We start from the raw sequence: 23,974 nt of genomic DNA, 5'->3' as shown, positions 1-23,974 counted from the left end.
AATTGGTTTTTATAGCAAAACGTGCTCTGGGGCTGATATCAAGGTTGTTTTGTTCAGCAGTCAGGGCAGTCCCTGACTACTATTGAGTAAAACTGTACTTTCTTTACTCCTTTGCCCTGAGCTCTTTGGATCAAAGACAAGCTCCCTTCTATATGAAGCATACATCTGGAACAGATTTGTGATTTTTCAATTAGCATTACAATTCATCCTTTTTGAGGCAAGAGGGGCCTTGTTAAAAACAGTGAGTCCTATGTCTGATCCACCTTTTATTTCTGATGTGTTTCTAAAATCCTCATAATCCTCTGTGTATATATTCTTTCTTTCTCTCCCATCCCCCCAAGTTAATCCTTCTGTGATGGATTTTTTCTAAGTCTATTTAAGAGAAACCCAACCCCCGCCACACACAATTTTGTCATTTTTATACCATTGAATAATTCTGTAGTAAAATATTCAGTAGAGAACTTGTTTTGTTTGGGGAAATAAGCTTCTTTTAATCCAGTTATTCTGAACAATTCATTAACTGAAAAGGTTAAAGCAATTTCTGATAATAGCCTTATAAGGAAGTATAAGTACTTTCTTTTTAAACCTTTACCAGTCACAAAAATACTCTCCATGTTGAAACCTGCCCTACAAATTAACAACTGAAAAGTTTTTTTTTTTTTTCTTTACTCACTTTTTGAACTCTGGTTTCATGAATTAGCAAAGCAAACAAATATGGAATCCCTTCTCCACCCTCTGTCTGGCTTGTGTATGCTCTATATATGGAAATGATATAGCTTTGGTTTAGGCTGCATTTAGAGCTTACTTTGCCATAATATCTTGAATCTCCTGAGCTCTTGTGTTATTACACCTTATTTTAGAAAAGGTGTGTCCTCAAAGTATTTTGCTATGTTATCTAGCCCTAAACTTTGGGATACTAATTCATTCCTGTTTTGGGAATTTTTCTGCTTTGGAATTTGCTTCTTGTTGGAAGGATAAGTGGTGGGCTCTGGTAGCCTGCTGTGCTTTCCTAATAAGTTTCAGTTGTTTTTTAGACTCTGTGAGCTGATGACTTAAAGAAAAAGGCCCAAGGGCTGGTTTTTAGCTCTTCCTGTATCTCATATATTCTGAGGTCTTCCGCTGATGCTTCCTGATGTCATGGTGGTTCTCAGAGGCTCTGTCAGGAGTACACAAAAACTGCTGATCCAAGTTGTAAGAGGCTCATTGGTGACAGTTTCTCTATTGAGTTGTGATTGTTTTTGGTTACAACAAAGTGTTGATCAGAATACAGAGGGGAATGTGATCTGTATTGATGGAAGGAGTTACCACATTGGTAAAACATGGATTCTTGGAGTAGTGAATAAATGTTGAGTGTGTAACATTGAATGATTAAAGAAAGTTGAGTAAAGCAGTGTAGATAAATTGTCTGTGGAATAGCCCGAGATCCAAGCATTCTTTTTCCAAAATTTATTGTATTACTCTGTATATCTTTAAAGTGATGTAAGATTACTTTGTAAATAGCTTTGTTTGGGTAGAGACAGTCTTTTGTGATGAAGCAAAATGTGTTAATAAGTTAATCGTTTTAAACTTAAAAAAAAAAGAGGAAGAATTCACAAGTTTAAACTTTAGCGATAAAAACTAGACTTTCTGAGCTGTAAAAGCAGAGAAGAAAAGCTGAGATAGACTAACAAAGGAGAGAAAGGCTGGAGGCATCCCTAAAAACCAAATCTGCATAGAAATGGGAATTTGGAGGAATTGAATGCTACTCAAACATGGGAGAGTCAGAAAGTCTTGCTAAACAAGAGTTTAACTAGGATCAAGTACTTTTTTCATGAAAGGCAAAGTTATTTGAGTAAGGGTTGCTGGAGAAAGAGGTTAATAAGATATTACTCTTTCTGTGTGTGTCTGAGGGAGCCTTGAGATTGTCATGAAAATTGGTCAGGTTAAGGGAAATGGAAAACCCCAGAGTGTTTGGAAGGAAAAAGGAGTTATGGTGAAAATGCATTTGAAGCAGGTAAGGTACTAATGGATCTTACTGCAGAAAAAAGAAAGGGACCCAGGTCCCATAGACCAAAAAGCTAAGAGGAGAGAATTGAAATCTAAAGAACATAAAGTGCTTACTGAGTGGTTCAGTTCAACAAATTGAATTCAGTAAACACTAGATGCCATGCTAAGTGCTGGTTGTCAAAAATGTTCAGAAAATAATAGTGGGACAAGCCAACATCTCTTGTTTTTGGCTGTCAAAGATGGGGGAAAAGAAGTTACATACTCTTGGATGCTGGAGGAGACAAAGGAGCTCTGTCCTTGCCCTCTTAAGATTTTACTTTGGAAAGGATGAGAGGAGGGCAGCCAGGACATGCTATCTTTGCCCACTGATCTTAGGTATCTCCTACAACATAGGCATAGGTTCCTGCTCTTGGTGCCTCAATGGGAAGGTGTCCCCAGGAGAGGAACATGATGTCCAGATAGAACTCTGATGAAGTCACTAGTCTTGAACCAGGCTGAGGAATAAGACCAAGTTGCCAGATTGGTTACATTGTTCAGGAGGAGACCTGGGAAAGGGAAGTAGTATCTTCTTTGTTCTTCTGTGTCAGCACCTGAGACAAAACTCTAGTTGCCTGGGGCTACTTCTGGCTCTGCGTCGCATGTGACACATTACACTGTTGGTACATCTGTCTTTTTCCCTGACTTTGTTTTGTCATCTTCTAGGCAAAAGGAGGAATCTCTGGTTTATATGATGGAGCAGAAGTTGTTCTTGGTCCTGACACTTCTCTGGAACTTTTGGGACCAGTTCCACCTGAGCAGCAATTTATTGATCACAAAATGAGACCTGGATCTGGGATATTAGCTATTAAAGTTATTCCAGATGGACCAACTCGAGTACTCCAGGTGACAATCTATCACATGTACCTTCCAAACTCAATATATTTCTTCCTTTTTAAACAAGATGTTTAGGTTTCTTTAATTTAATCTAACTACTGTGACCCCTAATGAGTTGTTAATTCCTGGCATCATCTTTTTACACAGTGGTCTAAATGATTCCATTTTAATAACATTTTACATATTATTATATATTGTCTGCCATCATGGGAACTTCTTGCATCGATTTTTGTTTTTCCATTAAAAAAAAAATCCCACCTCTACTTTTACATTTATCCCCTAGAAAGCATGGTAGGACTTTTAAAATGTTATAATACCTATGAACTTCATATTTTGTAATAATTGTGCCTTAAAGAAGACAAGAATCTTATAAAATGTTAAACTTTAGCCTAAAGTTTGCTTTCTGAATGTGCTTAGAACTTTTTTTGAGTTGATTCAGAAGAATAAACAATTTGCTATTCATATCTGAAGCTTGAAGCCTCGTGTCACATACAATGAATTTTCTTTGTCCCTCACTAATATTTGTAGTTCCCATATTTTCATTAACATCTATATAGAATTGACTTGACATTAAAAATAAAAAGCAGATTTCTTAGTAATTTATTTGATTTTAGATAACAGACTTCAGCCAGCGGAAAAATGACCGTTCTTCGTATGAAGCGGATGACCTTCCTGTTACTGAACAAGAGTTACGGAAATTTAAGAGCCCAGATACAGAGCAGGAATTAGAAGTAAGATCCATACATGACAACTTTATGTTTTTCTATTTCCCTTCTTTATTTTATCCTTATTGAACTCTGTTCTTCCCTCCTCCCCCTTACTATCTTCCTTTAAATATCATTTGCTATTTGACTGTATCAACTGTGACATCCTTTGGTTATCTTGCTTCACCAACATGGTGAATACTGTTTGCAAATGACATTTTAAATTCATCCAAAAAACATTCTAGCATAGAAGAAATAGCTATTTAAGTTTAAAATAGCATTTGAGATTGGAAAAAAAAAGAAAACGAAAGGATCTTTTTGTACTTCTCATTGATTCTAACAGCTCCTGCCTTTGGAAAGAGAAAAACAAATTTGTAGAAAGTAAATCTTGTAACTGTATTTACTCTGAATTTGGGAGCTAGAGTAGAGGGGTATCGAGGTTGTCTAAGGGAATAGCGATTCTCAACTTAATATCTTGAATATTTCGTTTTAAATAGTGCTTAGTTTGGAATATTTTGTTTTTATTCAGGTTCTCGTGAAACTAGAAGGTGGAATTGGGTTGTCTTTAATTAATAAAACTCCAGAAGAACTAGTCTTTGCCAGCCTAACAGGAATCAATGTTCATTACACACAACTCTCAACCAGTCACATGCTTGAACTCAGCATTCAGGATGTACAGGTAAAAGGAGAAATTTTAAAACTCTCTGATCTTTTTTCATTTATGACACTTAACTGAAATCCGGATTAGATAGTTGAACATCCGTAAAGACTTAATAGGAAATGTCTTACTCTTTTCTGTAACAAAATTATGTGGAATCAAGAAAAGGAAAATTTTTTCTTAAGAGTATTTTATTTTTCCAAATATATGTAAAGATAGTTTTCAACATTCATTTTTCCCCTTCATTCCTTGACTCCCCTCTCCCCGAGACAGCAAGCAATCTTCATACCTCTCAGATTGATTAAAGTGATAGGAAAAGATAATGATAAATGTTTGAAGGGATGTGACTAAAGTATTGTTAGTAGAATTGTGAAATGATCCAATCATTCTGAAGAACAATATGGAACAATGTCCAAAGTGCTATCAAACTGCATATTCATTGATCCAGCAGTGTCACTACTGGGTTTGTGTCCCAAAGAGATCATAAAAAAGGGGAAAGGACCCACATCTGCAAAAATGTTTGTAGTAGCTCTTTTTGTAGTGGTAAGGAACTAGAAATTGAGTGGATACTCATAGGGGTATGGCTGAATAAAGTTATGGTATATGGATGTAAAGGAATATTATTGTTCTATGAGAAATGATGAACAGACTGATTTCAGAAAAGCCTGGAAAAATTTACATAAACTGATAACTAAGTAAAACCAAGAGAACATTCACTTTTTGTTTGTATTTTTCTTTCTTGTGTTTTTTTTCTCTTTTGGTCTGATTTTTCTTGCACAACATGACAGATATGGAAATATATGGTTAAAAGAATTGTACATTTTTAACTTGTATCAGATTATTTGCTGTCTTGGGGAGAGGGGAAGTAAGGGAGGGAGAGAGAAAAATTTGGAACACCAAATTTCGCAAAAATTAATATTGAAAATTACCTTTTCATGTATTTGGAAAATAAAAGACTGTAGAAAGCTTTTTTTAAAAAAATTAAATTTAAATTAAAAGAAAAAAAATGGATGCATAATAAAAACTAATCTGATTGTTCTCTATCTTTGTGGAGAGAATAAAAGTAATAGTCAGAATGTCAGCAGGATGGATAGAGGGTCAGTGGGAGGAAGAAATCCTAGAATGTGTGACCAAGGGAAATTCTGCTCTTGGCTTTAAAAAGAAAGTATCTTGTCACCTAGTGGAGATGATTCATGTTGTGGTCTGCTTTGAGACAAGAGAGGATTGAATGTTCCCTCAAGTTCTCAATTATTCTCTGATTTAAAAGAAATAAATGTGTCTGTATCTCATTGTAGAATCATACTGGAACATTCTCTTCTTCTCCCTATTCTCCCCACTCTCCCTTTAGATTGAAATGAGCTAAATGAAATGAATACCTGATAGAGAGTTCAGAAAACAATGATGCAAAGACACTGTGTTCCCATCCCAAAGTGGAAGGTCTGCATTCTTATTAGCCCTGTATGGTGTATCCCTTTGAGAGGTGGAATTTCCAGTCCCTTTCATGTCATATTATTTAATCTGTCTTATCAGTGCTGAAAGCCTTTTTCAAACTTCTTTGCTTTTATCTCTTTGTCCTAGAAAAAGATTCAAAATAATCTCTTCTCTTTTATTTTGACATCAGATCCAACTTAATATTTTGCACTTGTGCTATTTCTTTGTCTTTGTTCATTAAAAAAAAAAAAAAAAAAACAACTATGGGAAATCCAAATCATTTGCTCTTCACTAATTAAAAAAAAAAAATAAAAGAATAGCTTAACTATGAATCCCATTAAAAATAAGTTTAATGTGTGTGTGTGTGTGTGTGTGTGTGTGTGTGGGAAATGATTCTGGATGATAAAATATTTGATGATTAATTTTCATTATCTGATATGTACCACAAATCATAGGAAATAATTGGACCTAGTTAGAAAGGTCTTGTGTGCTTTGAGGGAGGAACAAAGGAAATAGATGATAATGACCTTATCCAGAAGGACATTATAATCTAGTTAGGAAGTTAAAACAAGAGCCAAAGGCTTGTACATATACTTGGAAGCTTCTTATCAGTATAGCATCAATATTTTCTTTAGAAAATTAGACAAAATTTAGACAGACCAAAAACAATGGTTGAGGCAGATGCCAAGCAACATCACAAAACAAATGAAATTGTATTTTAAACAATAATAAATAAATCTTAACTATATAGGGAATTCTGATATGAAAAGCACTTCTAATCCATCCCTTCATGGATATGGATGGTTCATAGGCACAATGCATATTACATCTTTTTTTCACTTTTTCAATGTATCAATTAGTTGTGCTGATTCATTTACCCCAAAATACTAATTGTTGTATGGAATGGCTCTCTGGAATGGAGAGGAAGAGGGATATTTAGTGGTGATTTAAGAAACAGAAGACATCAATAAGAACATATTTAAAAAATACATAGAGAGAATTTCTTTCAAAATCATCTATTTGTGTTGTTGTTCAGTCATTTTCAGTCTTGTCCAATACTTTGTGTTTGGACATTTTTTTGGCAATTTTCTTAATAGTTTGGAATCTTCTTGGCAAAAATACTGAAATGATTTGCCATTTCCTTTTCTAGCTCATTTTACAAATGAGGAAACTGAGGCAGAGTGATGTGAGTTGTCCATATTTAAGCGATGGCTGAGACCAGATTTGAACTCAGGAAGGTGAGTCTTCCTGGCTCCTGGCTCAGTGCTCTGTCCACTGCCTTACCCAAAGTATAATCACTTATTTATAGACAGAAGTAAAAATCAATGCCAAATTAGCAGATAAAGGATGATGATGATGATGATGAGAATACATGGCATGAAAATATAGTAGCTTCAGCGCAGCCTATAAAGATAAGCTGTCTAAAGACTAGGAAGTGGACTTTGAATGAAAAAGGATATTGACTTTGGTTATCACCATTTCTTTAGAAAAATTTAGTTACTTGGCAAAACAGTCTACACAATAAGGATGCTAAAAAGAACTTAGAAACGATATAATTTAGCTAGCCCTTTTTAAAAAATGTTGCTATTACTGTGTACAATGTTCTTCTGGTTTTGCTCACTTTACTTTGTATCAGTTTATGTAACTCCAGGTTTTTCCGAAAGCATCCTGCTTTTCATAGAGAAAAATCTTCTTCCATCAAAATCATTTATCACTATTTAGCCATTCCCCAGATGATGTACATCCTCTCAAAGAATTTACAATTCTTTACTACTACTACTACTACAAAAAAAAAAAAAAAAACCCAAAAAACTGCTATATGCATTTTTGAACTAATAGGTCCTTTGTCCTTTTTATCTATTTATTTATTTATTTGGGATACAGACCTAATGATGATAATTGTTGGATTAAAGGGAATGCTTTATCACCCAGTTTATCCTCTCTTATTTCATCCTGACCCTCCTCAAATATGTATTGCTTCTATCCATTGCCTTCCCAAATATGCCGTCTGTGTTCTCTGGGAAAAATTTTTCACCATAATTTTCTCTTATAAATGCCTCATTTCTCAAATTAAAGAACTGAATCAAATTTATAAAAATGCAAGCTATTTCCCAGTTTTCACAAGAAATTAATTTATAGTCATATGAAAAATGTTCTAAATCACTATTGATTAAAGAGGTGCAAATTAAAACAATTTAAGAGTTACCACCTCATAACTATATGATTGACTAAAATAATAGAAAAGAAAAATGACAAATGCTGGAGAATATGTGGAAAAATGGGCACTGATGCATTGTTAATGGAGTTGTAAACTGGTCCAGCCATTCTGGAGAACAATTTGGAACTGTGCCTAAAGATCTATGAAACTATGCATACCCTTTAACTCAGCAATACCACTACCATGTTTGTCCAAGGAGATTACAAGAAAAAAGGAAAAGGACCTATTTGTACAAAAATATTTATAGTAGCTTTTTCTATGGTGGTAAAGAACTACAAATTCTTAAAGGGGATGCCCATTGATTGAGTAATGGTTGAAAAAGTTGTGGCATATGATTGTGATAGAATACTACCATGTTATAAGAAATTATAAGAGGGGTGGTTTCAGAAAAGCCTGGAAAGACTTAGACAAACTGATGTAAAATTAAGTGAGCAGAACTAAGAGAAAATTATATATAATAATGGCAATATTGTAATGATCAACTGTGAAAAATTTAGCTGTTCTTAGTAATACAATGATCCAAGACAATTCCAAAAGACTCAGGATAAAAAATGCTATCTACCTCCAGAGAAAACTGATGAGTTCCAAGTGGACATTAAAGTATAATTTTTTTACTTTACCATTTTTGCAAAATGACTAATATTGAAATATGTTTTGTATGATTTCAAATGTATAATTGATACCGTAATTCTTTCCACCTAAATGAGTGGAGAGGGGAGAAGAAAGAAAATTTAGAATTCAAACTTCAAAAAAAAAAGAATGCTAAAAATAAATAACAGATTTGATTTTTTTTTTTAAATAAAAATCAGTCATAGAGAAATTTCAATAACAGTTTGGAGGAAATGATAATGAATTTTGCTTTGCACATTCGGTTCAGGATATCTATGAGACATTTTAGATCTCCAATAGACAATTGGAGATATGAGATTAGAGCATAGGAGAGATACTAAGACTGGATTTGTAATAAGGGAATAATCTTAATTCTAGCTTTGGACTCATCTATCGTGGCAATTTGCATGATATATTCTGTATAGAAGTTACATAAATAAAGTGATAATATATAGCTTGATTGTTCTCCTTTTCTAATCTTAAACCAGTCAGTTGTTCCATGTTGAGTTTTAATTGTGACTTTTTAGCCTGCATACTTGTCTCTTTAGTAAGACATGTAAGATGATCTGGTACTCCCCTCTTTTTGAGGACTTAACACATTTTGTTGTGATCCACACAATCAAAGGCTTTAGTGCAGTCAATGAAGAAGTAGTAGATGTTTTTCTGTAATTCCCTTACTTCATAATCCAGGAAATGTTGGCAATTTGGTTTCTAGTTCTTCTGCAGCTTTTCTTCTTTCCTTCCTTTCTTCTGGTAATTCTTAGTTTCTGAAACCTAGATTACAGAATCTTAAGCATAATCTTATTGGCTTGTGAAATGTGTGCAATTGTTCAGCAATTTAAATCTGCCTTAGCGGTGCCCTTCTTTAGGATTGGAATGCAAAGTGATCTTTTTCCAATCCCCTAGGCACTGTTGAGTTTTACAAATTTACTAGTATATTAAGTGGAGTTATTTATTTTTTTTTTTTTTTAGTATTTTAAGTAGCTCCGCTGAAATTCTCTCATCTCCACTAGTATTGTTAGCAATGCTTTTTAAGGCCCACTTGACTTCATTATCCAGAGTATCTGACTCTTCTAGATCACTAACCCTACCATCGTGGTAATCAGTAAAATTAAGATCTTTCTTATATATAAGATCTTAAAATGATACATATAGTTTTGTACATTCTTGCCACCTCTTCTTCCTCTCTTTTGCGTCCATTAAATCCCTACCATTTTTGTCTTTTTAATCATATCCATTTTTGTATGAAATATTCCCTTGATATCTCTAATTTTCTTGAATAACTTGCTTGTTTTTTCTGTTGTTTTCTTCTATTTCTTTGAATTGCTCATTTAAGGAAACCTCCTTATATTTGTTTGCATTTCTCTGTAATTCTGCATTCAGTTGGATTTTTCTTTCCCTTTCCTTCTTTACTCAGCTATTTGTAAAGCCTCATCAGGCAACCATTTTGCTTTCTTGCTCTTCTTTTTCTTTGGAATGCTGTTTGTTGCTGCCGCCTTTCCATACTATATGGCACAGCTCTATGCATATTTCTCCAGGCACTCTGTCTACCAGATCTAATCCCTTAAATATATTCATCACTTTCACTTCATGTGGGATATTATTTAGGTCAAACTTTCTACTTTCTTCAATCTAAACCTAAATTTTCCAATAAGAGGGTTAAGATCTGAGCCATAATCAGCTCCAGGTCTTGTTTTTAGTGACTATGTAGAGCACTTCTGCACCGGATACAATCAGTCTGATTTTGATATTGACCATCTAGTGATATCCATGTGTAGAGTCTCTTTTCGGGGGGGTTGTTGAAAAAGATTGCTTGTGGGGCAGCTAGGTGGTGCAGTGGATAGAGCACCAGCCCTGAAATCAGGAGGACCTGAGTTCAAATGTGATCTTAGACACTTAACACTTTCTAGCAATGTGACCTTGGATAAGTCACTTAACTCCAATCGCCTGGAGGGTGGGTGGGGATTGTTTATTATGACTAGCAAATTAAACTCTGTTGGTGACTGCTCTATTTGATTTTGTACTCCAAAGTCGAACTTGCCTGTTATTCCAATTATCTTTTGACTTCTTTCTTTAGCATTCCAATCCCCTATGATGAATGAATGATTCCTTTTTGGGGTGTTATTTCTAGAAGATGTTGTAGGTATATATTTTTATTTTGCTTTGGATTTGATTATTATTTTTGAGATTATACCCCAGGATTGCTTTTTTCAATCTTTTGGCTATGGGGGCTACTCCATTCATTTCCTTTAATGGATTCTTGCCTACAGTATCATATGAGTGATCATCTGAATTATATTCTCTAATTCCCATCCATTTAAGTTTCACTAAAACCCAAAATGTTGCTCTTTAAATACATCTCGTATTTGACTGCATCCAACTTACTTTGGTTCATAGAGTCTATGTTCCAGCTTCCTAGGCTATATTGATCTTTTCAGCATCATATTTTTTTTCATCATCAGACTCATCCATAGTTAAGTTCCCTTTTGGCTTGGCTGCTTCATTAGTATTGGAGCTACTTGCAGTTGTCCTCTTTCCCAGTAGCACATTAGATACCTTCTGACCTAAGAGGTTCATCTTCTGAGTCATCTTTTTTATCATCTTAATAATTGTCCACGGGGTTTTCTTGGCAAAAATATTGGAATGGTTTGCCTTTTCCTTATCCAGTGGATCATTTTTTGTCAGAACTTTCCTTTATGTCCTGTCCATTTTGGATAATCCTGCATGGCATAGTTCATAATTTCATTGAGCTACACGAAGCCCTCTGCCACAACAGGGCAGTAATTCAAGAGGGGCCAATAGTTACCCCATATATCATAATGATAATAGCTAACATTTATATAGTACTTTAAGATTTATAAAGCACTTCACATATATTATCTTATTTTATATTCACAACCTCCCGTGAGTCAGGTGCTTACATATCTCCATTTTAGAAATGAACATTGGGATGCTAAAAGGGGATAAATAAGGGACTCTTGGTTTTGTGGCTGGTAAATATTTGAAGCAGTATTCAAACTTGGGCCCTATTCACTATGATCTAGCAAAGGAGATTGAGAAGGAGCAGTCTAGCAGGTAAGAGGAAAGCCAGGAGAGATGAATGTCATAGTCCAGAGGAAGAGATAGTTCAGGATAAGAAGGTAATTAGCAGTTGTCAGTGCTATAGAAACTATCAAAAAGCCCCTCTGAAAAATACAAAATCCCATACACCACTCCTCAAAAACTTGTAGGTCAAGACAATGCATGATTCCATGATAAATGTAACCAGAGGAAAAATTTTGTCTAACTAATATTAATCAAATGAGTCATAGAGGATGTCTTACAAATAGAACTGTATTTCCAAAAAATGGTGAGGTTTTTGAGTTCTTCCTGTTAGGTGACACTGTACTGATTACACAAAGCCACATTTACATAGAAGTAATCAAAAGAGAGATTATCTTAACAAAACACAAAGGGAAAAACCAAAAGGATAAAGAATCCATATTGTCCAGATGATGACTTGCAGCTAGATGGGCAACCCATTCAATTAGTCAGTTGGTACCTGTGTTATGGACAAGTGCTTCAAGAAGACAAAAAAAACTGGCTCCAGAATTGTATATAAAGGAGTGTTTCAGTTCTTTTTTTTTTTTTTTTTTTTTTTTTTTGGGGGGGGGGATACTTCACAGTAATTTAAATAATTTTAAGCTATTTCTTGCTACTGGTGCCCACCAATCCTTAACTGGTGATGTTACATGACAGTGAATTATTCAACATAGTGATATCAAGTAAATCAGAATTGTGGGTAAATCACCCAAAGAGCATTAGAAATATCCTTGGTGAATGTAAGTAGGTTAAAGTATATTACTTGTGATTATTTATATATAAGAATAAGCATGATCAGGGGATATGCAAAAGGATAGGTTAATTAGGTACATGACAAGAGTGAGGAAAAGCAGAGCTTAACTACCTTAGGGTTAATATTGAAAGAATTCTGGCAAGGTATCTAATGTGCTGAATTGATCTTCTCGGGACAATTTGCCAGAAAACGAGCAAAATCACTTTGGGACATGGTTTGCATCAGTGGAAGGAGTATCCATATATCTATAAAAATAGAGGGGAAAGATAAATGTAGTTATTGTTCAATGTTCCTTCTTTTAAAAATAGATATTTAAATATAGAAAGGCAGAAAATCTCCACAGTCTCTAAAAAAAATTAACGCCAGGGGAAAAAAATTGTTTGGATTATGATATGTATTTTCACTACAAGGTTTCTCTCTTGAGTACTGCCAGTCCTAGGAAAATGTAGTTTTTTAAAAATTCTCTCTGAAATGTTTCTTCAGATTTTGCTGTGTCTCTAAATGTAGCAAGATGGTATGAAAGAAATAGAAAGCAATAGCCCTTCCTATATTATCTAGTTGAGAAGATAAATAGAATTTAGATTTATTTGTAAATCACTTTTTCAATAACTGACAACTAATATAGTGTATAATCTGAATAGCAGAGATTTGGGTCCTAGAGAAGAGAGGCCAGAGCAGAATGGGATAAAGACTTTGCAAGCCAGGCCAAAGGAAGTTTCCCTGCTTTAGGGATGAAATGTGGGCAATAAGTAAAGTAGAACTGGTTTAAAAAACCAAACAAACATACTGTTGAATCTCTTCAACAGCCTGGCATGTTGAATAACGTCATTCACTCAGAAGAGGATCCTGGTTTAAATCACAAATCATTTATCCTCCCTGAGCCTTGGTTTCTTTATTCTTAAAATGAGAAGAATAATACTTTTAGTACCAAATTCACAGAATATTTGGGAAGTTCCAAGGAGAGAATATATGGAAGACATACTGCCAACTTCATTCAATCTGCTGTAGGAAAGTCTCTGATGATGATTATCCTGTCCTGATTTTTTTTTTTTTAATGGAGTCCAGATCAATACAAGTCTAGGACAAAGTGTTGATCTGCTTTGAATCTTTTGCATATGATAATCTAGGTCCTGAGTTACAGATGAAGAAAACTAAATTTTTGTTAACTGAATTCAAAGGATTATTATTAATATATGGTGACAGTGACCTCATCCTGAATTGCCTGTGTAAGCCCTTCTGTTTCCACAAATAAATATTAAATGATTTAACCATTTGTTTTGTTTTATGCTATTTGTTGATATTGTTTGAGTTCATATGGAAGTTGCCTAGTAAGGGTCTTTTGATTCCATTTCTTGGATCTTAACCTTTTTATAAGCTCCATTCCTAGGTAAATTACTTTTAGTTCTATTCTGTGAATCTGGTAACATACATGTATGTACCTGCCATTGGCCTTTGATATTTCTCATAGAATTGATATCTACTGGTTCCAAGAGCATTTCCAAAATTTTAGACCAATTTTTCACATCTTCAACAGTGATGATTCTGTTTCTGCTGTTGCAATAAATTTGAGAGGACATCAGCAATTCTTGCATTTACTTTATAGCCCTGGTGTACAGAATAAAAAGTCACAATCACCTCTTTTTGCAGAGAACCCAATGACATTGCTAGGCCACTCATCATTAGGGTAAAAATAATAATAATAATTTCAGTATCAGCACTGACGAGTAATCAGGGAACTATGTCCAAGGAGCATGGTTCCTAATATCACTCATTTAATTAATGCCAATATTGGGAGAAAAGAAGATTCCTAGATGAACCTATTTAGGTTATAAGCTGTTTCCATTTGCCAGCAATTTTAAATAACTGATTCTCTGCTTTTAATTGACTTGAGCTCAAGGAAAAAAAATTTTCCTTGTTGATTGAGAGAGGAATGTAAAATAGCAATTACTACTTTTTAATTAATGTGCACATTGTGTGATCTGAAATATAGAATGAACGTTTTGTGGTAGAATATTTCTTATTGTCTCTTTTTATGATAGGTGGACAATCAGCTCATTGGCACCACACAGCCCTTCATGCTTTTTGTGACTCCTTTGAGTAATGAGAATGAAGTCATTGAAATGGGCCCAGCTGTACAAGTCAATGCAGTCAAGTTCCCTAGTAAGAGTTCCCTGACTAACATCTACAAGGTAAGCTTGTCTTGGCCAGAAGGAGACATGTTTTGATGTTCTCTTGGAGCCGAGTCTCAAAGCCATATATACATTATTAATGGCAATGGTATAGTGTTATAAAATTATATGTAACATGTGTAACAGTGCCATCATCTTGAAATGCCTTAAGTTCTTAAATTACTTCTAAGGGTTGATAAAAAACCAGAAAGAAATACAGTCCTTATGAGGGCTATCAATTCAATTTCTCATGTTTTCCTCAGTTCAGCTCTCCTGATCAGGTTCAGACATGATCCAGATAGATTCAAAGATAGAAAACTACCCAGACATCATTGTCATCATGGAGGGTCAGAAGAGGGTAACATTGAGGGTTTGTAGATCGGCCAGCAAGCATTTATTAAGTACCTAATTAATATGTGCTCAGCATAGTGTGAAGCACTGGAGGGATCCTTTTGTGCAGATCTAGCTACTACTACCAGAAAATCTAGGTAAATTGGAGATCCCCATCACTGGGAATTAGAATGGAAGCTTGCGTCCCAATCATCTGCTCTTCATTTCCGCAGTGCCTCTGAAACTGAGCCCACAAATGGGCCCTGAACCCACAAAGTCAGTGATATTATCCCTGATGTTAGCTACCATCCATCTGAAGGCAGTATTGTAAAGTCCCATCAACTATGATGCATCTGAAACCTCAGCCCCAAGTAATCAGACCCAGATGCTCTAGGAACTAAATAATCAGATGCCAAATTGTTTATTAAAAACCTGCAGTTTGGGATTAATTGTAGCTAAGTAGAGAAGAGCCAGAAGCAATTTGGCAGCTTATCTCTGGTTTTGAAATCATGTGAATAAAGAAACTGTGTCATGTCACTGGAGACTTAATAATGGTACAGATGGATGCCCCTTCTGTTATTCACACTGTAAATCAAGATTTGTTTATCTCTAGCATCTGATGATCACAGCTCAGAGGTTCACGGTGCAAATTGAAGAAAAACTACTCCTTAAACTGTTAAGTTTCTTCGGCTATGACCAAGCAGAATCAGGTAATACATAATGCCCTAATTAATGCCTCAGTATTTATCCAAGAATGGCATCCCATTTTTGTGTTTCTATGAAATTGAGACATTTCTGGTGTTCTGGTCCCTCCTTTCTTACCTCTCATCCGGATCTCAAAAGCTTGTTATGACATGTAACAAATGATGAGTCGCTGACTAACTTTTGAATGCAGCAGAAGGCAATCCATTAGGGCACCACAGGCACACCCTGTGGCTAGATTATGGAAAATAATTTTAATGTTACTCTTTTATGTCTTGATCTTGATCCCTCTAATCTAGGATAACAGAAATAATGTGTCATTTAGCAAACCACTTTGTTTTCTAACCTTTGTTTGTTAAATAGAGTGAGGTCTAGAAATCAGAGCCCTATGTGTTTTTCCCCTGGGCAGTTCTTTTGGTCTTTCTGAGAAAACTTTTGGTTAGCTTCACCCCCTTAACTTCTGGCGTCTACGTCCTTGTATTATAATGTAATTTTTAAATGGTGCCCAGCAAGAATAAAGAGATAAGACATTTATAGGGCCTAAGTATCTAGCAGGATAATAGAATATAGGAAGTGGACGTTTGTCCTTCTGAATAGAATATAGGAAGTGGACGTTTGTCCTTCTGAATTACTTACCGGGTTTTAAAAAGCTCTTGTAAGAGCAGACGGACATACAGTTCATAAGGAATTCAGCAATGGCCTTTCTTCAAGTTAGACCAGATATGGATCTTAGAGAAGTGTTTTAGTGATTAAGGCTTAGTAAGTCATATGTGGATTGTTTCGTATAGTGCCAATAATATAAGCAATTACTAGATGCTTATTGACTTGTATAAAAAAATTGTCCCAGGCCGTGTATGCAAACTTGTATGACCATATACACACTTGATATTGAGGAGCTATTTTTGCTGCTCTGTCCCAGACTCAGACTTGTAGCCTTGAACGTAATGAGGATCAAGAGCAAGATTCCTGTCCGTGTATAGAATTCTATTATTTTTTTGCATTGATTGAGCCTTGCTTGCAGCTAATCTGTTCCATTTTGGTCCCTTCACATAGAATTTTACTTTCAGTTCAGCTTTTCATTTATAAATTTGCTGTTTTTGTGGGATAAACTTAATAGATTTAGCAGTTCAGCTGCTTTTCTTTTACACTGTAAAGAAGTTTTCCCATGGGCTGTGTATGCTGGATCTAATTTTGGGGGGTTCTTTTACTGGCGCCTCATGGCTTCTCAGAGCTACATATGTCTCCTGGGCATTTCCAGGCAGGATTCAACATCATTTGAATGAGCATTCCTCCTGCAATCCCTTTCATTCCTTAGGTAGAACTGGGTAAGTTGGTCTTCTTTTATGACCCTCCATGTATTCTTTGATGCAGTGACATTCGTCTCCTTGCTATTCCCTTCATAAGACAGTCCATTTCCCAAGTCTAGATATTGTCTCTTCTCTGACTGTCCACCAGACTTGAAATGCCCTTCCTCTTCATTTCCGCCACCTGGCTTCCCTGAAATGTTGACTAAAATCCCATTTTCTACAAAGAAGCTTTTCTCAAGCTTTCTTTATTTGCGCACCATTCTTCTTTTAATTCTTTCCTATTTATCCTGTATAGAGCTTGTTGCTATATATTTGCAAATTGTCTCCCTTATTAGATTGTGAGCTCCTTGAGGACAGGGACTGTCTTTTGCCTCTTTTTGTAATCCCCAATACTTAGCATAGTACCTAGCATACAGTAGATACTTAATAAATGTTTATTGACTTACTAGAAGAGGCCTACTAAATTGTCTCATTGATCTAACTTAGTTTCAATTGATCAAAGATGGACAGAAGCAGCTACACCCAAAGAAAGGACACTGGGAAATGAATATAAACTGCTTGCATTTTTGTTTTTCTTCCCAGGTTATTTCTACCTTCTGAATCCAATCTTCCCTGTGCAACATTCTGCACACATATATTGTATCTAGGATATACTGTAACCTATTTAACATTTATAGGACTGCTTGCCATCTGGGGGAGGGGGTGGAGGGAGGGAAGGGAAAAATCAGAACAGAAGAGAGTGCAAGGGATAATGTTGTAAAAAATTACCCTGGCATGGCTTCTGTTAATAAAAAGTTATTTAAAAAATAAATAAATAAAAATAAATTGTTTCATTAATGAGATCCTCCCCCTCATATATAAATTTACTCTTTTTGTGGATAAACTTAATAGATCTGGGTTAATGAAAAGATGATAGTTTAGAGAGCTTAAGAGTGAGGACAGGTATGACCCCTAGTTTTAAACACTTTTGCAGTTTTTTTCAAAGTCAATTAATTGCCATGTAGTGTGAAGTCCCATGTTAGGAGATTGAACTAAGAAAATATTGCACAACAGGGTATCACAGAGTCTTGAGATGTTACACAAGGAGGGTATCCAGAATCTCATATTACTTTAATAGGTTAAATTTGAAGTTTTCTTTTTTCAGCAGATTTTTTTCCCAGTAGATTTGAGTATACTTATCGCAATAGGTTCTAACTTTAGTTCTGCTCTGCTTTTTCTTCCAGAGGTGGAAAAATATGATGAAAATCTCCACGAAAAGACTACTGAACAAGATGGGACACCAACTCGATATTACTTTGAAAATCTCAAAATCAGTTTACCTCAGATCAAACTGAGTGTATTCACCTCCAACAAGCTGCCTTTAGATCTTAAGGTAAGATAATGTCCAAAAGGTAACTGTATGGACAGCTCTCAAAGTAGACTTCTCCATGGGAGAAACATGTAAATTAACTCTCTGCTTTGTCTTAGCATCCTTTTCAGAAAATATTTGTAGTCTTTTTTATAGGAAGTAGGTACCCTGTAGTTGATAGCTACATCAGGAAGCAAACAAAGCATCATCTTTGTTTATTTCATTATCATCAAAAAGCATTTATTTTAAAGAATTTCTTCATCTCAACCAAGAAATACATAACTTTGCTTTCTGCCTTTGGGAGTGTATGGAATCACAATTAAAAAAAAAAAAAACCGAAGGGACTTTTGGAAATAATTTAATTTGTGTTTCATTTTACAGATGAAGGGACTAAGGCCCAGAGAAGTACATTGTCTTGTCTAAGATTACACAGAAAATTCAAGCCAAAGTGTGAAACTAAAAAATCTGTCTTTTTGTTCAGTGCTCTTGCCTAGGCAATTTACATCAAGAAGTAGAAGTCCTTGGGTGTGCACTTAGTAGTGTTCCCAGTTCTGGAGAGCCCAAACCAGGGAGCCCATTAATTTTTATCCCATCCATCTGAGAAAGCACGGTGCCTTTGAAGACGTACTGCACTGCTTCTTAGTCTGGTTTATTCCAGTTTTCCCAAGGATGCTTATGATGAACATGGAAGTGGGGAAAACCATGGGAAAACCACTATCTTGCTAACATCCACAAGTATGCACTTGACTTGTGTAACCTTTCAGAATGAGTTTGCTTGATAAAGTGTATATTCCCTCCAGAACTCTCGGCATTCTCCCAGCAAACTGATGTCAGGCATTTCCTGGTTTTTTAAAATCTCTTACTAGGAAACTCAGACGCTTATTCCAGCAGAAAATTTTTCCTCAAGATTATTTGTGCATTATAATTTTATATATAAATGTTAAAATAGACAGGAAATCACTGATTTAAATAAATTGTCCCCTCTAGGGACCAAGCCATATTGAAGAATATTTTGAACCTACTTTAAATGGGATGATCATATGATAAGGCGTGTGTGTGTGTGTGTATGTATGTATGTATGTAGGAAGGGGACTAAATACTGAGTATAGTGAGATTTAGAACTTCAAGTAAATCAGAAGTCTCCACTGCACTGGGTCTTAGTTTTTGCTTCCTGGGCCTCACAACTAATAAAATGACCTCATTTCATTCTGAGATTTAGAGCATAGTAACATCATTTTGTTAGGATTTCCTAAGAAAGTAAAGTGCTCTTTATAGATGAATATGTAATAGCTAAAAGTATGTACTTTTGTAATAGCCTTAGGAAAATCTCATCCTGTCCTTGAAGAGGAATCATTATGATCTGACCAAAAGTTAATTGTGATTTTGGTGTGATCACTTGATTCCCTTATTCTAGGCCAGAGGAGGGTTGCTGTCAATCACAGAGAGGAGACCTTTACAGATTTACACTACCATTGGGTTCATTGTTTTATTATATAGTAATTATCTCCTAAAGAACTCAAAAGTCCTTTGACATTTGTTGTTTATTTTGATTCCCATTTTACAGAAGGAGAAACTGAGACCTGAACAGGTCAGGGGACTTGATCTTAGTTCCCACAATTAGGCCATGGCAGATTTACTTCTGGAACCTAAAGTTGTTAGTACTTTCCATCAGTTTATACTACTTTTGAAAAGCCCAAAGGAGGCCAGGGCTCTTTAAAGGCTTTCACAGATATTGAAAATGGAAGGTGTTTCCCAGCTAATAAAAGCTTATAACAGGCCTTTCTCCATTCTGAGGAGTTACAAAAGAAGAGCTTTAATTGAGCAATGTAGTTTGGAAGAAAATCCAGTTTTAAATGGTTGGTGAGAAGGAGGGGGTATGGGGAAATTTTAAACAAAGACACTATTTAAAAAGCTCAGAAGCGTCTTCTCAAAGGCTTGAAATAATTTGTTGGAAAATTTCAGACCCTTAACTTTTTTTTTCTTCCCTTTCCTAAATAAAAACCAGATTTTTCACAAAAAAGTTCCAGCATTGTTAATTGTATTTCAGAGGGAGCAAGGGGGAAATATCCTTGCAGTTTTAAACACTGTCCCAAGAGGAAAATGGGCAAATACCCCATTTCACATAAACAGTCACTATGTACCATAAATAAACCTTTAAAAAAATGAATTCCAGACAGTTTTGTTTAGCACAGAATAAACTAAGAAAGGGAAGGAGGTGGCCCAACTCATGATCCAAAATCTTAAGGCGTTAGGGCAGGTATTTCTCCTCCCAACTATCAAGTTTCTATAAGCCTTCTACACGCATTCATTTCTGTGGAGGTCAGAGACAGACAGCTTCTTATTTTTATTAGGAACCTATATGCACAGAGCTGCTTTCTCTTAACATCCAGTGTTTTATAACAGGAAACCGCCTGCTACTTGTTTAAATAAGCATCAGGTTTGTATACTACTGTATTTGATTAGTCATTGGTTGCTGCATAAAAAGTCCTATTTAGACATCTCTCTCCTCATCACTCATGCTCTCAAATTGACCAGGTTTATAATTTGAGTGACCTCTAGGTGGCGGAATAATTCGTGCCAGTGAGATGCATGCTAGCACCTCTAAACGTGTGGGACGGGGGAGACCACAGTGCCAGATTATGCCCTTGAGGTAGCCAGAGAATCTCGGTAGGTTTATAAATAGCAAGGACGTGTTTTGGTGGTCCAAGAATTTTTACAGTACCATAGAAGTACTGGAGTGTTTGGATAAGTCTTTACTGTATATATTTCCTCTTCCAGTGTTTGGTTTGAGGAAGTCACAGTAAATAACTTTAATGTTTTAGCCTGTTGTTCTTTATCTCACTTCCCGTCCTGTGATAAAAATAATTCTCCAACAATCAGAGTCAAAAATAGAATTGGATTTGTTCGAAGACCTGTCTCTTTCAGCTGACTTGTATAACTGTGAGCAAGAAAATTAAACCTCAGTTTCCCTCACTGCTCTTTGAGAAGAAAAGGGGTCTGGAAATTAGGGTAACAGAGTGAGGACTTCAGGACCAAAAATTGTTCGATTGTCGCCACAGTTTTAAAACTTTCCTGTTACAAAACTACCCATTATATTCATAAGCATGTAGGCAGGCATCTGACAAGAAGCCGGGGGGGGGGCCGCTGTAGTAATTAGTGGAGCAGATTCCATGGGCCCAATGACTACTTTGTCACATTGCCCAGGGACATGTCATGTCAGCCATGACACTTGTAGGGGCCTCATCTTCCCCTATTCATTCTGCCTCTCTCCCTGTAACCAGGTGCACCCCATACCTTGTTGACTCTGTCTCCTTCCCCCTTCTCCCAGGGGCACCCCTCAAATTCATGCACTCATCATCCAAAGTAATATCCTAAGGTGAATGTCTAATTAGGAGACTCCCCTGCTCCAAAACTCCCTGGCTCCCTCTAGGAGCCGGTATAAACTACTGTGTAGCTCTGATGGCTGAGGCAGACTGGGCCCTGTCCATCTTTCCAGATTTATTTTATGTGAAGAAGTGCCCTTTGCCATTCTGTGTTCCAGCCTCATGTGTGACAGCTTCCATTATGCAGGCTCCTCACCTTCTCCAGCTTCTTTTCAAACTCACTTCAGGCACCATTTTGCCCTTTACCATCATCCCCCCTCCCACTCGACTCTTCTAGCCTCCCTCCAAAATTAGCTTGTATTTACTTTGTATCAGAATACCTAGTATTTCCTTTTAGGTAACATGCACTTCTTATTTTATTCTGGTTGTCTGTGTCTGAATCTAGTGCTTGGCAGATCTGGAATAGAGTAGAGCCCAATTTATTTTGATGATTTTAAGAAAATTCTGCTAAGTTGCCCCTCTACTCTAGATTTTTAGAATGAGAGCTGTAGAGCACTGGATTGGAGGGTTAGGGAGATCTGCTGTTCTCTTGGATTGGTCACACATGTAGACTACCCCTCACTTCTGGTGGTCAATATGGAGCATGGTAGTATCATAAGAAATCTAGAAAGTGTTTGACAATTTCAAAGATTTCAGTCTTAGAAAATAAACTTAGGGAATAGAAGGGAATAACAGGTACTGAATGTTATATAAGCTACCAGATATCACTGTTTAGGTTGGTTTTGTTTAATGCTTTTTATGACAAGGAAGGATTCTCTTAGAGTAAATGGTAATTGGGAAATATCTGTGCTATAAAAAGGAAGGGGCATTGATAAATCTAAAAGGTATAAAATAATACATGGATAGATACTATCACCTAATTTTTCTTGAGGGAAGTCAATTAGCAAGCATTTATTAAATGCTTTCTATATACCAGACATCACAGTAAACTGAGGACATAAAGAAAGATATAAACAGTCACTCAAAAGGGATAGAAAGTTTTCAGGCATGAACTTATGAAGATACAAAGAGAAACATTTCAGAGGGAAAGCAAATGGCAAAGTTAAAAAAAAAAAAGACAGGTCTTCTATAAATACTTGATTTCTCTTAACAGGCTTGTACTGAGCACATACAGGCAGTGGAAGCAGGGAAGGATAAATAAAGACGAAAATAGAATTGTAGCATGGTTCTTTCTATAAGAATACTGTCAGGGTGAGCCAAGTTTAGCGAGGTAACCTAAGGCCCAAAACCAAAAGGTTTTTGTCTTGAGTTTTTAACTATATGGAGAGTAGAGGATAAACTTGCTAGTAGTCAGAGCTTTCTAGTACTTCTGTAAGTAGCATAGCACCAGAAACAATTTGGGGTCTGACTAGGCAGGTTGTAGTTTGTAAATGAAATAGTGTATTACTATATGAAAATGGTGAATATGCAGACTATGGAGACATAGACAATGATATATGAGCAGATAGAGTGAGGAACAGAACCAGAAAACATGATGACTACAACAGCATAAATGTAAAGAACAGCAAACAAACAAAAAAATAATAATAACACTAAATTCCATGAAATCAGAATGATTAAACATGGCCCCAAATAAAAGATAGCAGACTGTAGCTCCCTTTCTACCTTTAGATGCAAATATGGAGTACTACTATGTGCACTCTTGGCCATAGTGGAGATATTATTTTGCTGAGCTGCTTTTGCCTTCTCATTTTTAAATTTATAGTTATAAGAGATGTCTCTCTTGAAGAAGCAGAGGAAAAAGATATTTTGGGAAATGAAAGTAATCCAGAGGCAAAAGATATCAGTAGAAACTTAGAGAAAAACAATTTCTGATATCTCACAGGGCAGTAGTCTACTCCAGCAGGTGGTGGGTTCCTCTTACCTAAATGTCTTTTAGCAAAGACATAATGTAGCACTTGGTGGGTTGTGGAGAGAATTTCTGTTTCGGGGTGAGGGGAACATCACTGAGGTCCTTTCCAACTCTGAAATGCTGTGATTCTTTTTACTGTTAATTCAATATTGCCTGTGACCTTCCTGGAAGCCATAATTGGAGCCCTGCAGAAGTCAGGGCAGTGGATAAAAGCATTTCTTATTTTTAATCAGGCCCTGAAAAGCACCTTGGGCTTTCCACTCATTCGATTTGAAGATGCTGTCATCAACTTGGACCCATTTACGAGAGTTCACCCTTATGAAACAAAAGAGTTTATCATTAATGATGTTCTCAAACACTTCCAAGAGGTGAGTACTGAACATATGAAATATATTTGCTGTTAATGGTTTGGAGACTCTTATTATCAAAGCAATTCAATAGAAGCCCATCATGTTTGTAATCACACTCTTTCTGGCGTTATTGATGTGCTACCCATCAGAATTTGCTACTTGAAGAATGATGGGGTTGCCTTCTTTTTCCGATACCAACGTTATAAGTGGCTTCCCCTCT

At 35.9% G+C, this 23,974-nt stretch overlaps 1 protein-coding gene across 1 annotated transcript in view; it reads left to right on the top strand.

Annotated features, from left to right (window-relative positions):
• Positions 1-23,974, top strand: part of VPS13D (vacuolar protein sorting 13 homolog D) — a 326,075-nt gene that overhangs the window by 163,835 nt on the left and 138,266 nt on the right. The window contains exons 58-64 of the mRNA XM_051988522.1: positions 2,689-2,868; positions 3,474-3,590; positions 4,093-4,242; positions 14,354-14,503; positions 15,426-15,522; positions 18,045-18,193; positions 23,638-23,772. Of these exons, the coding sequence (XP_051844482.1) occupies positions 2,689-2,868; positions 3,474-3,590; positions 4,093-4,242; positions 14,354-14,503; positions 15,426-15,522; positions 18,045-18,193; positions 23,638-23,772 (978 nt within the window). The remainder of the gene's footprint in view (positions 1-2,688; positions 2,869-3,473; positions 3,591-4,092; positions 4,243-14,353; positions 14,504-15,425; positions 15,523-18,044; positions 18,194-23,637; positions 23,773-23,974) is intronic.

This window comes from Antechinus flavipes, chromosome 3, assembly GCF_016432865.1.
Source record: "Antechinus flavipes isolate AdamAnt ecotype Samford, QLD, Australia chromosome 3, AdamAnt_v2, whole genome shotgun sequence".
NCBI lineage: Eukaryota > Metazoa > Chordata > Mammalia > Dasyuromorphia > Dasyuridae > Antechinus > Antechinus flavipes.
This window is presented reverse-complemented; position numbering and strand designations above follow the sequence as displayed.